This window comes from Amblyraja radiata, chromosome 10 (assembly GCF_010909765.2).
Source record: "Amblyraja radiata isolate CabotCenter1 chromosome 10, sAmbRad1.1.pri, whole genome shotgun sequence".
In the NCBI taxonomy this organism is placed as follows: Eukaryota; Metazoa; Chordata; class Chondrichthyes; order Rajiformes; family Rajidae; genus Amblyraja; species Amblyraja radiata.
Window position 1 is genome coordinate 62,318,672 of NC_045965.1, and position 14,628 is coordinate 62,333,299.

At 46.2% G+C, this 14,628-nt stretch overlaps 1 protein-coding gene and 1 pseudogene across 2 annotated transcripts in view; one reads left to right on the plus strand and one right to left on the minus strand.

Moving 5' to 3' along the window:
* The window catches only part of pigk (phosphatidylinositol glycan anchor biosynthesis class K), a 117,509-nt gene extending 105,857 nt beyond the window's left edge, over positions 1-11,652 (minus strand). The window contains exons 1-2 of one of the 2 annotated variants that reach the window (XM_033029030.1): positions 11,504-11,652; positions 3,581-3,634 (exon numbers count right to left, since the gene is read on the minus strand). In XM_033029030.1, the coding sequence (XP_032884921.1) occupies positions 3,581-3,634; positions 11,504-11,629 (180 nt within the window). In that variant the 5' untranslated portion in view covers positions 11,630-11,652. The remainder of the gene's footprint in view (positions 1-3,580; positions 3,635-11,503) is intronic. The other variant, XM_033029031.1, reaches the window with a different exon arrangement.
* On the plus strand, positions 9,085-9,605 carry LOC116978033 (annotated as a pseudogene).
* Positions 11,653-14,628: the final 2,976 nt, after the last annotated feature.

The window sequence follows — 14,628 nt, forward strand, 5'->3', positions numbered from 1 at the left end:
TGACGATGCAATACAAACTGTACTGTAGCGATCCTGTTTTCAGACAGCAGAACCATCAGCAGGGACTTCATGCACTCAACCATGTAGACTAGTCTTAAGGTTATAGAACGGAGATACATGCCCTTCTGCTAGGAGTGAGCATTTGATGGCTCTGGGCCTGAAGTCACTGGAGTTTAAAAGGATAAGGGGGAATAGACTCTATTGAAACGATAGGCCTAGATGGAGTAAAATGTGGAAAGGATATTTCCAGTCATGGGAGTGTCTAGAATTCGAGGGCACTGCTCAGAATAAAAGGATGTTCCCTTTAGAATGGAGATGAGGAGGGATTTCTTTAGTCAGATGGTGGTGAATCTGTGGAATTCATTGCCACAAACGACTGTGGAGGCCGTCATTGGTTATTTTTAAAGCAGAGATTGATGGGTTCTTGATTAGTAAGGGTGTCTAAGGTTACGGCTAAGGGTGTCAAAGGTTCCCACTCTCACCATAAACGTCTCATGGTTGTAGATTCCCCTACCCTGGGTAAAAGATATTAACCCTATCTATTCCCCTCATGATCTTATACAACTCTGCTAGATCACCCCTTAGCCTCTTGCACACCAAGGAAGAAATACTTTTCTGTGTCTCTCATAATATTTTCAGATCCCGTCTGACCCCACTTTCCTCTGCTCCAAGGAAAACAAGCCCGGCCTATCCAGTCTCTTCTCATCGATGAAATGGTCCATCTCAAGTGACATTGTGATTAATCTAGCTGGGCAGACAACAGACCAACTCGGCTTGTTGGCTTCCACCATTTTGATTCTGAGACTACTGTCTTGGTTGAGAGAGCTGCACGCAGCAAGACGCCGAGCCACGTCTGATCTGGGAGTATTTACTGATGCTCGAGTCCACACTTTGCCATGTGTTTGAAGAGCTTGCACAGGTATTAAATACTAAAAGGAAGGGGTGGAGCTTGGAGTGCATACTGTCGTTGTGTCCTTGGGCAAGACACTTCACCCACCTTTGCCTGTGTGTGAATGTGTGTGAATGTGTGTGAGTGATTGGTGGTGGTCGGAGGGGCCGTAGGCGCAGATTGGCAGCCACGCTTCCGTCAGTCTGCCCCAGGGCAGCTATGGCTACAGAAGTAGTTTACCACCACCGAGTGTGACTGAAGAGTGAATGAATAATGCGATGTAAAGCGCCTTGAGTATTAGAAAGGCGCTATATAAATCCCATCCATTATTATTATTATTATTATCAAGGACAAAAATGGGAACTTCCACATAATATTAGCATCTGCTTGCTCTAATTCCGGCTGGCACTGACGATGGCTGCCGGAAGGTGTACGGCTCCTTGCTGTTCTGTACGTGTTTGTTCGTTTGTGTCGTCTGTGAAAGCTATAATTAATGTTTAATGTTTTATGTGTCATTCTTAATTGTTACTGTATGCCGTGTTGTTCCTTGCGAGCAGAGCACCAAGGCAAATTCCTTGTATGTGTACATACTTGGCCAATAAACATTCATAAACTTATTAATTCATTCATTCATAATCGAAACATAGAAAAAATATAGAAAATAGGTGCAGGAGGAGGCCATTCGGCTCTTCGAGCCAGCACCGCCATTCATTGTGATCATGGCTGATCGTCACCAATCAATAACCTGTGCCTGCCTTCCCCCCATATCCCTTGACTCCACTAGCCCCTAGAGTTCTATCTAACTCTCTTAAATCCATCCAGTGATTTGGCCTCCACTGCCCTCTGTGGCAGGGAAGTCCACAAATCCACAACTCTCTGGGTGAAAAAGTTTTTTCTCACCTCAGTCTTAAATGACCTCCCCTTTATTCTAAGACTGTGGCCCTTGGTTCTGGACTCGCCCAATATTGGGAACATTTTTCCGGCATCTAGCTTGTCCAGTCCTTTTATAATTTTATATGTTTCTATAAGATCCCCCTCATCCTTCTAAACTCCAGTGAATACAAGCCTAGTCTTTTCAATCTTTCCTCATATGGCAGTCCCGCCATCCCAGGGATCAATCTCGTGAACCTATGCTGCACTGCCTCAATCACAAAGATGTCCTTCCTCAAATTAGGAAGGACATATCCTAATATATCTTCAATATCGAGTGAAGATGGCATCTATCTTTACCAACAATCATAGACACATACAGCACAGGAACAAACCCTCACAGCTAACCTCATTGATGCTTACTGTGATATATTTCTATCTAATCTAATCCCATTGGCCCCCATTAGGCTGGTATCATTCTCATTCCTTTATTATCCAAATGTATTCTCCTCTCTACTTCATTTATCTGAAGGACGGTCCCAACCCAAAACATCGTCTGCCCTTTCCCTCCACGGATGCTACCTCATGTTCATAGGTTCTAAGAGCAGAATTAGGCCATTCGGCCCATCAAGTCCACTTTGCCATTCAATCATGGCTGATCTATCTTCCCCTCTCAACCACATTCTCCTGCCTTCTCCCCGTAACCCCTGACGCCCGTACTAATCAAGAATCCGTCAAACTCCGTCTTAAAAATATCCACTGACTTGGCCTCCACAGCCTTCTGTGGCAAAGAATTCCACAGATTCACCACCCTCTGACTAAAGAAATTCCCCCTCAACACCTGGCCCGCTGAGTTCCTCCAGCAGTCGGTGTTTTGCTCAAGATTCCAGCATCTGCAAACTCTTGTGCCTCATGTAAAGGAAAACCCTTACAGGTGGCACAAAAGAAATCAGGGATTGGATTTTCAGAAGGATTTGGGTCGGATAAACTTATTGAGATAGAGTGGGATGAGGCCAGCAACAGACTTGAACATTAACAACATTCTATTATTCTCTGAAGATCACGAGAGGAATAGATAGGGTCAATGCACAGAGTCTATTACGCAGAGTAGGGGAATCAAGAATCAGAGGACATCGGTATAATGTAAGGTAGACACAAAATGCTGGAGTAACTCAGCGGGTGAGGCAGCATCTATGGAGAGAAGGAATTGGCGATGTTTCCAGTCGAGACCATTCTTCAAACTGATGTCAGGGGTGGGGGTAGGACAACGTAAGTGGAGACAGTGGGACTAGTGGGAGAACTGGGAAAGGGGGGGGGGGGAGGGGAAATTATGAGAGAGAGCAAGGGCTACCTGAAGTTATAATGTTACGGTTTAATGTAAGATAGGGGAAAGATTTAATAGGAACCTGAAAGGCAACCTTTTTTGACATAAAGGGTGGTGGGTGTGTGGCACGATCTGCCGGAGGAGGTGGTTGAGGCAGGTACTATCACAAGGTTTAAGAAACATTTAGTGGAAACATCCTCTCCACATCCACTCTATCCAAGCCTTTCACTATTCCGTATGTTTCAATGAGCCCCCTCTCATTCTTTAAATGTACATGGATAGGATAGGTTTAGAGGAATTTGGGCCAAACGCAGGCAGGTGGGACTAGTCTAGATGGGACATGTTGGGTGGCGTGGACAAGTTGGGCCGAAGGACCTGTATCCACGCTGTATGACTATGGAAAAGCTGGAAACAAGTATAACGCTCCCAGGCATTAGCGGAGACTCTGCTGACGGCTTCAGAAACACAACATTTTTCAGTAGTTTATGCAAACTCACCAGCACAGCCCAGTTGTTGGTGTGACCACTTCTGAAGAACTGTTTTGCTCGAACCTGTATAAAACAAGAAGTAAAGTCGTATTAGGAAATATTCTCATCTCCATTACAAATACAATTCTGTACAGGTTTTTGTTTTACAGAGGGTTGTGAGTGGCTGGAACGCGCTGTCACCGCCTCAGAATAAAAGGACATTCTTTTAGGAAGGAGACGATGAGGAAGTACTTTAGTCAGAAGGTGGTGCATTTGTCGAATTAATTGCCCCCGAAGGCTGCGGCAGCCAAGTCATTGGGTATTTTGGGATATTTTTAAGGCAGAGCTTGACAGATTCTTGATTAGTACGAGTGTCAGGGGTTATGGGGTGAAAGCAGGGGAATGAGGTTGATAGGGAAAGATATATCAGCCATGATCGAATGGTGGAGCAGACCCGATATGGCTGAATGACCTAAATCTGCTCCTATAACTTGTGAACATGAATCAACAGACAAATCATAACATCTAAATCTTTGATTTACAACCTCAATAAAGCCACCATTTTCATCCAACAAAATGTAACTTTAAATAAATGAGGGTCACTGCAGCTATTCTTCTCCATGCGCCGTCCATTCCCAAGGCGTGGGATTCAGAGTTTAATTTCAGGAGGGGGTTGATTTCTCTTGTGATCCGCTGCCTCATTAATATTGTGGCAATTTGATTAACTCCAGCCAGCTGGGCTCTCTCTCCAATAATTATCACACCTCGCTTCAACCTCTTACACAAATCCAATTAGGCTTGTTTGTAAAATACCTCAGGAACTACATTCTTTAACAAGTGATTTATTTTTAAAACACTTTTCATCGTGTCCCACATCCCTGGAGCTCCACCATCAAAGGATATCTTCAGTTGTATTGGAAGGAACTGCAGATACTGGTTTACACCATAGACACAAAATGCTGGAGTGACTCAGCGGGACAGGCAGCATCTCTGGAGAGAAGGAACGGGGTGATGTTTTGTGTCATGTCTCGGGTCTGGAGAAGGGTCTCGAACCGATATGTTGCCCTTTCCTTCTCTCCAGAGATGCTGCCTGTCCCGCAGAGTTACTCCAGCATTTCGTGCCTATCTTCAGTCTCAGTTTTTAGTTTATTGCCACGTGTACAGAGGTACAGTTAAAACCTTTTGTTACATGCTAACCAATCTTGGAATTAGGTTGGGCTAATGAGAAGGGAACATTGAATACTCCCTCACAATCAGTGTGCTAAATGTCACCCTGTTCACCCATTTTGTGACCTCTGCAATCTGCGGACGTCATTGTAGAATTTTCATGAGGTCTTCTTCAATATTCAGCTATCTCCTTTACAATTCATTTATTTCATTTCAAGCTGATTCCATTCAGTCACTCAGGCATCACAGTGGCACAGCTGGTAGAGTTGCTGCCTCACGGCACCAGAGTTCCGGGACTGGGGGAAATTCAGAGACCAGCAGAGGAGGACAAAGGGCTTAATTAGGAAAGGAAAAATAGATTATGAAAGAAAACTGGCAGGGAACATAAAAACTGACTGCAAAAGTTTTTATAGATATGTGAAAAGAAAGAGATTAGTTAAAACAAATGTAGGTCCCTTGCAGTCAGAAACAGGTGAGTTGATCATGGGGAACAAGGATATGGCGGACCAATTGAATAACTACTTTGGTTCCGTCTTCACTAAGGAAGACATAAATAATCTGCCGGAAATAGCAGGGGACCGCGGGTGAAAGGAGTTGGAGGAATTGAGTGAAATCCAGGTTAGCCGGGAAGTGGTGTTGGGTAAATTGAATGGATTAAAGGCCGATAAATCCCCAGGGCCAGATAGGCTGCATCCCAGAGTACTTAAGGAAGTAGCTCCAGAAATAGTGGATGCATTAGTAATAATCTTTCAAAATTCTTTAGATTCTGGAGTAGTTCCTGAGGATTGGCGGGTAGCAAACGTAACCCCACTTTTTAAGAAGGGAGGGAGATAGAAAACGGGGAATTACAGACCAGTTAGTCTAACATCGGTAGTGGGGAAACTGCTAGAGTCAGTTATTAAAGATGGGATAGCAGCACATTTGGAAAGTGGTGAAATCATTGGACAAAGTCAGCATGGATTTACAAAAGGTAAATCATGTCTGACGAATCTTATAGAATTTTTCGAGGATGTAACTAGTAGCGTGGATAGGGGAGAACCAGTGGATGTGGTGTATCTGGACTTCCAGAAGGCTTTCGACAAGGTCCCACTTAAGAGATTAATATTCAAACTTAAAGCACACGGCATTGGGGGTTCAGTATTGATGTGGATAGAGAACTGGCTGGCAAACAGGAAGCAAAGAGTAGGAGTAAACGGGTTCTTTTCACAATGGCAGGCAGTGACTAGTGGGGTACCGCAAGGCTCAGTGCTGGGACCCCAGCTATTTACAATATATATTAATGATCTGGATGAGGGAATTGAAGGCAATATCTCCAAGTTTGCGGATGACACTAAGCTGGGGGGCAGTGTTAGCTGTGAGGAGGATGCTAGGAGACTGCAAGGTGACTTGGATAGGCTGGGTGAGTGGGCAAATGTTTGGCAGATGCAGTATAATGTGGATAAATGTGAGGTTATCCATTTTGGTGGCAAAAACAGGAAAGCAGACTATTATCTAAATGGTGGCCGACTAGGAAAAGGGGAGATGCAGCGAGACCTGGGTGTCATGGTACACCAGTCATTGAAAGTAGGCATGCAGGTGCAGCAGGCAGTGAAGAAAGTGAATGGTATGTTAGCTTTCATAGCAAAAGGATTTGAGTATAGGAGCAGGGAGGTTCTACTGCAGTTGTACAGGGTCTTGGTGAGACCACACCTGGAGTATTGCGTACAGTTTTGGTCTCCAAATCTGAGGAAGGACATTATTGCCATAGAGGGAGTGCAGAGAAGGTTCACCAGACTGATTCCTGGGATGTCAGGACTGTCTTATGAAGAAAGACTGGATAGACTTGGTTTATACTCTCTAGAATTTAGGAGATTGAGAGGGGATCTTATAGAAACTTATAAAATTCTTAAGGGGTTGGACAGGCTAGATGCAGGAAGATTGCTCCCGATGTTGGGGAAGTCCAGGACAAGGGGTCACAGCTTAAGGATAAGGGGAAAATCCTTTAAAACCGAGATGACAATTTTTTTCACACAGAGAGTGGTGAATCTCTGGAACTCTCTGCCACAGAGGGTAGTCGAGGCCAGTTCATTGGCTATATTTAAGAGGGAGTTAGATGTGGCCCTTGTGGCTAAGGGGATCAGAGGGTATGGAGAGAAGGCAGGTACGGGATACTGAGTTGGATGATCAGCCATGATCATATTAAATGGCGGTGCAGGCTCGAAGGGCCGAATGGCCTACTCCTGCACCTAATTTCTATGTTTCTATGTTCCATCCCGTCCTCAGTTGCTGTCTGTGTGGAGTTCGTACGCACTGGGCCCCAAATGTCACCTGATCCTTTTCTCCAGGGATGCTGCCTGACACGCCGAGTTACTCCAGCCTGTTGTGTCTATCTTTGGAGTTTGTACGTTCTCCCTGCGACCGTGTGGGTTTCCTCCGGATGCTCCGGTTTCCTCCCACATCCCAGAGATGTGCGGGTTTGCAGATTAATTGGCTCTCTATAGATTTGCCCCTGGCGTGTAGGGAATGGATAAGAAAGTGGGATAACATAGAACATAGTGTGAGTGGGTGATCAATGGTGGACTTGGTGGGCTGAAGGGCTTGTCTCCATGCTGTATTTCTGAGCTGAATTAAATGTGCATGGGTTCTCCGGCAGTAAGTTAACAGCCAGAGCGGAAAGCTGGAGTAACTCAGCGGGTCAGGCAGAATGATATTGATTCACTTTTGGCTGACAAATATATCAGCTGCAAATATCTCCAGGATAGATATAGCATGGATTAGATACAAAATGATTTTTTCTCCACACCACAGGCACCCAAGCAGGCACAGATCAGGCCACATTCAAGTTGGAACAGTAAGAGCTAAATTGTCTCCGGCTCAGGTTAAATGCAGAGCAAAGCTTCATCTGCAATGTATCTTCAAACATTCCCTCAACAGCCAGAGATGCTGCCTGTCCCGCTGAGTTACTCCAGCATTTTGTGTCTATCTCCGATGTAAACCAGCATCTGCAGTTGCTTCCTGCACAGCTAGAAATAGTATTTGTTAGAAACTGAGCAAACAACATGCTGGTTGAGATATATAAAATTATGAGGGGGCATAGATCAGATCAGACACAACCTTTTTCCCCGCAGGGTGGAAATGTCAAAGATCAAAGGGAAAAGCTCTCTAAGGTGAGAGGGGCAAAGTTGAAAGAAGAGTGGGGCAAGTTGATTTTTAACAGTGGGTGGTGGGTGCCTGGAATGTGTTGCCAGGGGCGACGGTGGAGGCAGATATGATGGTGGTATTTAAAGAAGCTTTCAAAGAGACACATAGATATATGCAGGGAAAGGAGGGATCTGGATCGCGTGCAGGCAGAGACATTAGTTTATCATGTTTGGCACAGACATTGTGAGCCGATGGACCTGTTCAGGTGCTGTACTGCTCTATATCGTATGCTAAACTGCATCATCGAATAGTCCAAATGCAGATGTGCAAAAAGTTGCGAACACTGCCCCGTCCATCACCGGCTCTGACCTCCCCACCAGCGAAGGGATTTACCGGAGTCGCTGCCTTAAAAAGGCAGCCAACATCATCAGAGACCCACACCATCCTGGCCACACACTCATTTCATCCCTGCCATCGGAAAGAAGGTATAGAAGCCTGAAAATGTAACATCCAGTGTCAGGAGCAGCTTCTTCCCTGCAGCCATCAGGCTATTAAACATGTTCAAGAAGGAACTGCAGATGCTGGAAACTCGAAGGTAGACAAAATTGCTGGAGAAACTCAGCGGGTGCGGCAGCTTCTATGGAGCGAAGGAAATAGGCAACGTTTCGGGCCGAAACCCTTCTTCAGAATGATTCAATCTGAAGAAGGTTTTCGGCCCAAAACATTGCCTATTTCCTTCGCTCCATAGATGCTGCCTCACCCGCTGAGTTTCTCCAGCAATTTTGTCTACCCAGGCTATTAAACACTACAACCGCAAATAAGCTCTGGACTACAATAGACTATTACTGTTACTATTGCACTATTATAGTTTGTTTTTTGTGTGTACGTATATGTGCGTGTTTATTTATATATATATGATCTATATATGTGTATTTGAGAGTGTGTGTGTACATATTAACTTTTTTTTCCTTTCTTGTTTATTATATTGTACTATGTTTACATATTCTGTTGTGCTGCTGCAAGTAATGAATTTCATTGTTCTACCTGGGACATATGACAATAAAACACTCTTATCTCTCTCTCTCTCTCGATAAAACACGTTTATAAATAAAATTTCCCCAAATATTCCCAGAGCAGACTCAGCATGGTTTAAATGTGTATGAAGGAACTGCAGATGAGAGTTTACACCAAAGATAAACACAAGATGCTGGAGTAACTCAGAGAGTCAGGCAGCATCTCTGGAGAACATGGCCAACACGACTTCCGCTGACGGCGACGGGCCTCTCGCTCTGTGTCGGAGCGGCTGCCGAGCGGAAAAGATGCAGATTTTTGTGAAGACCCTCACTGGGAAAACGATCACCCTTGAGGTGGAACCAAGTGACACCATCGAGAATGTGAAGGCCAAAATACAGGACAAGGAAGAGATCCCTCCGGATCAGCAGCGATTGATCTTCGCTGGCAAGCAGCTGGAGGATGGCCGTACTCTGTCTGACTACAATATCCAGAAAGAGTCCACTCTGCATCTGGTGCTGCGTCTGAGGGGAGGTGCCCTGGACCCCAGTCTCCGAGTCCTTGCTCAGAAATACAACTGTGACAAGATGATCTGTCGCAAGTGCTATGCCCGCCTGCATCCAACTGCCGTAAAACCAAGTGTGGCCACACAAACAACCTGCGCCCCAAGAAGAAGCTGAAGTAGAATGTCGAGGTCCTGTTGCCCATGTTAGGCTTGCATTTGTGCTGAATTTCCAATGAAAGCCTGTTGCATTGCCAATTTTTTTTTTTTTTTTTTAATAAATAAATAAATAAATTTAAAGAAATCTCTGGAGAACATGGATAGGTGACATTTCGGCTCGGGACCCTTCTTCAGACCAGGAGGTTCGGGTTGAGACCCTTCGTCAGACTGAAAGTCACAGTCTAAAGAAGGGTCACGACACAAAACGTAATCTATTCCTTTTTCCAGAGGTTCTGCCTGACGTGCTGAGTTACTCCAACATTTTGTGTCTATCTTCAGCATGGGATAAATATAGATTGAATCTGTACATAATGATAAGAGCCCTCCTCCTCTCTCCTGCAATGAAAAGTGAATGATTATGTTCCAATGGAACCTTTCATCAGCGCAAGTGTAAATTAAAAAAAAACACAAAACATACATGTCAAATGAAAAAGAGTTTTGAAAAATTGCCCGTCAGTCTGTGTAATTACACTCTGCTCCGCACAAAACATGTCACCTCATTTGGCAGCTGGCTTCTGCACGACACAATCCTTCTCCAAGAGAAAGCAGCGTGCATACAGATTGTCCTCGTAGAATCAGAGCACAAAAGACCTCTTAACCTGTCGTGTCTGTGTCACTTTAACTTTTCTTAATCCCCTGCTGAAAATTGTCACTGAAGCAACTTCCATCACTCCTGCAAACAATGCGTCTCAGATCGTAGTAACCCGCTGCCAGAAAAATATATCACTCGTTTCCTTCTGGTATGTTTCATTTCCCTCCCAACCCCAATTAACTCGGTGGTCCCTGTGCGGCTGATGACAATTTCATTGAAGGCATGAGGTTATAGGTTCAAGTCCCACACCAGAGTCATGAGCAAAGAAAGAAAAAGAAAAATCAAGCTGAGTTTCCAGTTCATTCCTGCAGGAAGGCATCGCCATCACGCCAGCGGGACCACCTCAGCCCCCCTCCCAAAACCAACGCTGAATATTTCATGGCACTAATTTGAGCAGCGAGTGTTCCAGCTGGATAAGATGTTTGGTTCAATTAAGGCCACCAAAGTGTTTTTCCATATAGAGTTGGGGGTGTCTCAGCGGGGAGGGGGGGGTCTCAGCAGGATGGGGAACTGTAGGTTCCAGTGGGACAAAGGAAAGTTTCGCCGAGGTGGTGGGTCCCAGAGGGAAAAGTGGCATCAGAGGGGGAGGGGATGAATCAGGGGGTGGGGGTGGGGAATCGGGGGAGGGTGTGGGGTTCAGAGAGGCGAGAGGCAGAGGTTGGAGTTGGGGGGGCAGAGAGTTTGGGGGGGGGCAGAGGTTTTGGGGTGGGAGAGAGGGGTTGGGGTTGGGAGAGAGAGATTTGGGTGGGCGAAAATGGGTTGGGAGGTGTGTGGGGGGGAGAGAGGAGGGGGAGATTGGGTTGGTTGGAGGGAGGGGGGGGGGGGGCGTGTTGGGGAGGGGGGGGTCCAGAAGAGATTCGGGGGGGGGGAGAGAGGTTGAGGTTGGGAGGGAAATGAAATTGGGGAGGGGAGAAGCTGGGGGGAGAGATTGGGGAGAAGTTGGGGGAGAGAGAGGTTGGGAGAGAGAAGTTGGGGGGGGGGGTGGAGGTTGGGGTGAAAGAGATGGAGCGGAGAAGTTGGAGATGGGGAGATTGGAAGGGAGGTGGGGAGAGGTTGGGGTTGGGAGGGAAATGAAATTGGGGAGAGGAGAAGTTGGGGGGAGAGATTGGGGAGAAGTTAGGGTGGAGGTTGAGGGGTTGAAGGGGGAGAGGATGGTTGGTGGGGGGGGTCGAGGTTGGAGGAGGGGACGTGGGGGGGGGAGGGGGAGGGTCCAGATGACCGGGGAGGCCGGTCCGCGGGTAAATTAATTCCGGGCTCCCCGTTTCCTGCGGCCCCGGCAACGATCCCAAACCCAGCGGGTTTATTCGGCGGCTCGTGGACCCGCCGGCGCCGCGCTCCCTACCTGCGCTTCCTCCGAGGCAGAGGCGCCGCGGGTGGCCGGGACCAGCGCCGCCGCCACCACGACCAGCGCCAGGATCCACACAGCGAGCAGCGGCCGCCTCCTCCCTCCCGCTCCGGGCGCCGCCATCTTCACCGGAAACTGTCCGCCGCCGCCGGGTCCGGCAGCGCCCGGTTCCCCCGTTCCGGGTTCCGGTCCCCCCGCTACCACCCAACACACACGATGCCTCCTTGATAAGGATTGTAATGCAGTTGTTGAATAGTGTAACATTTAGGAATACTTGTTTAGATAATTGGGTGATTGTGTATTATTGTTTGTTTGGTATTGTCACAATAATTGATTACATTTATTTTTGTTAAAACATTAAAAAAATATATTATTTTTTAAAATGTATTAGAAGCAAATGTACAAAAATAGAACCAACGGCGTATAAAATTATACAGTTGTTGGACAGCTTCAATTTTAACTGCTTGGCTTTAGTTGGAAGAAAAGAAAGGAGAAAAGGCAAGAAAGAGAAAAAGTGAGATGTGCAAAGATTGATTGATTGATTGATTGATTGATTGATTGATTACTTTATTAATCCCCTTATTCAGGGGAAATTCTGATGTCCTTGCAGCACACTAATAAAAATACAACACAGTATTCATAAAGAAATTAAACACCAAAACATCCCCCCACAGTGATTCCCACTGTGGGGGAAGGCACAAAGTCCAGTCCCCAAAGTCCTAGAACCCCCTAGACTACCAAAGTAAATGCATTTTCTTTTAAAACAACAGCAGGATACACACACAAATACGACACGACATGACACGACACAAATACGATTCGACACAATACGATTTATTCCAGGAGGGAAATTGTTCCACCAACAGTCATGAAACACAACAAGATAAATGAAACATGAAATTAAAGTGTCTGCCCCACAACAGAAGGTTTCAAAGCTTTTATTGTCACGTGTACCAATTAAGGAACAGTGATATATGAATTACCATACAGCCATAAAACAGCCAAAAGCAACAAGACACACAACTACATAAAAGTTAACATAAACATCCACCACAGTGGATTCCCTACATTCCCCACAGTGATAGAAGGCAGTAAAGTCCAATCTTCTTCCCTCTTTGATCTCCCACAGTCGGGGCAGTTGAACCTCCCGCGTTGGGGCGGTCGAAGCTCCTGCAGCTTGGAGTTCCCGATGTGGGTCTCTGACCAGAGACCGCGGGCTAGGTGATGTTAAGTCCGCAGGCACCCACGGTTGGAGATCCGAGGACGATCCCTGGCTAAGGGATCGCGGGCTCCGTGATGTTAAAGTCCCGTAGGCACCCGCGGTGGAGCTCTCGAAACTCAGTCTCCAGCCAAGGCCGCCAACTCCTCGATGTTAGGCCGCAGTGCGGACGGAGATACGATACGGAAAAAAATCACATCTCCGTCAAGGTAAGAAATTAAAAAAAGTTTCCCCCAAACCCCACAAAATAAAACAAGCTAAAGAACACTAAAAACTTACATTTAACACATGCTATTAAAATACAAAGAAGGAAGGGACAGACTGTTGGTGAGGCGGCCATTGCTGGCGCCACCCGGTGGTTAAAAGGGGATAAAGGGCCTGACCCACTTGGGCGACCTAATCCGCGAGCTCTGGCGAGTTTGCCCTCGACTCATACTCGCAGCATGATCGACACGAGGTCGTAGGAGGTCTTGTAACTCTCCTTCACGCTCGAGAGTAGTCCCCGCGTACTCGAGGCCTCAGCTAGGTCGCGCCTGTTGAAAAAAGCCCGCGAGTAAAAAAAGGTCGCCATGGAAAAATCGATACTTTTTTTACTCGTAGGTTTAGTCGTAGGTCGGCATGTTAGTCGTAGGTAATCGAGGGTAGTCGAAGGTAGTCGTAGATAGTCTTCATCATAATCGAAAGGGAGGTCGAAGGAGATCGTCTTCACTCTCCTCTATTTGGTGTCCAATTTTCCCGAAGCTAGCCGTAGCTAGTTGACGCTGGTCTTCAACATAGTCGAAGGAGGTCTTCAACATGACATTTTTTCAAACCCTCCTAAACTCTTCTAAACTCGCCAATTAGGTTGCCCAAGTGGGACAGCCCCTTATGTTGTACATTTTTGATAGTCACGGGGAAAGGGTTCTCCTGTGGCGTTCTGTGCTGCATCTTGGTGGAACCAGTCTGTTGCTGAAGGTGCTCCTCAGGTGAGTCATGGAGAGGGTGAGCTGTATTGTCCAGGATGCTCCGGTGTTTCTGGACAGAAGGAATAGGTGACATTTCGGGTCGGGACCCTTCTTCAGACTGAGAGTCGGGGAGAGGGTGACATAGAGAATGGAAGGGTAAGGTATGAAAACAACAGATCAAAGCAGATGGTGATAAGGAAATGTAGAATGAATGGTTCATTGTTGGTTGAGGTGAATGTGATAAGGAGGCATATAATCTGTAAAATGTGTAAGGTAACACAAAAAACTGGAGTAACTCAGCGGGACACGGAGCATCTCTGGAGACAGTTCGGGTCTCGACCCTTCCTCAGACGGCCTGAAGAGGGGTCTCGACCCAAACATGCTTTGGTGTCGCTTAGAAGACTGCACATGCTTGAAACCTAGAAAACACGGTGTCAACTGTGTAATCTTTACAAACTCTTGCATGAAAACATTGCAGGAGAGAAAATGTCAGTAAATGGAGATTGAATGAATGGAAGGTAAATTGTGTAGGAAGGAACTGCAGATGTCAAGTCAAGTCAAGTTTATTCGTCACATACACATACAAGATGTGCAGTGAAATGAAAAGTGGCAATGCTCGCCGACTTTGTGCAAAAAGACAAACAAACAAACAAACTACAAACAGAATGGAACAGAATCACATTTTCTTTTTCATATTAAATATTGTGGGCGGAAGGAAAAAGGGGAAAAAACAGCGATTTAAAAAAAAAAAGCAGTAGAGTGGTTCAGTAAAGTTAGTCCCTGGTGAGATAGGAGTTTACAGTCCTAATGGCCTCTGGGAAGAAGCTTCTTCTCAACCTCTCCGTTCTCACAGCATGGCAACGGAGGCGTTTGCCGTAATCCAGCATCGCATTATAGAGACAAAATGCTGGAGTAACTCAGCTGGGTCAGGCAGCATCTCTGGAGAAAAGGAATGGGTG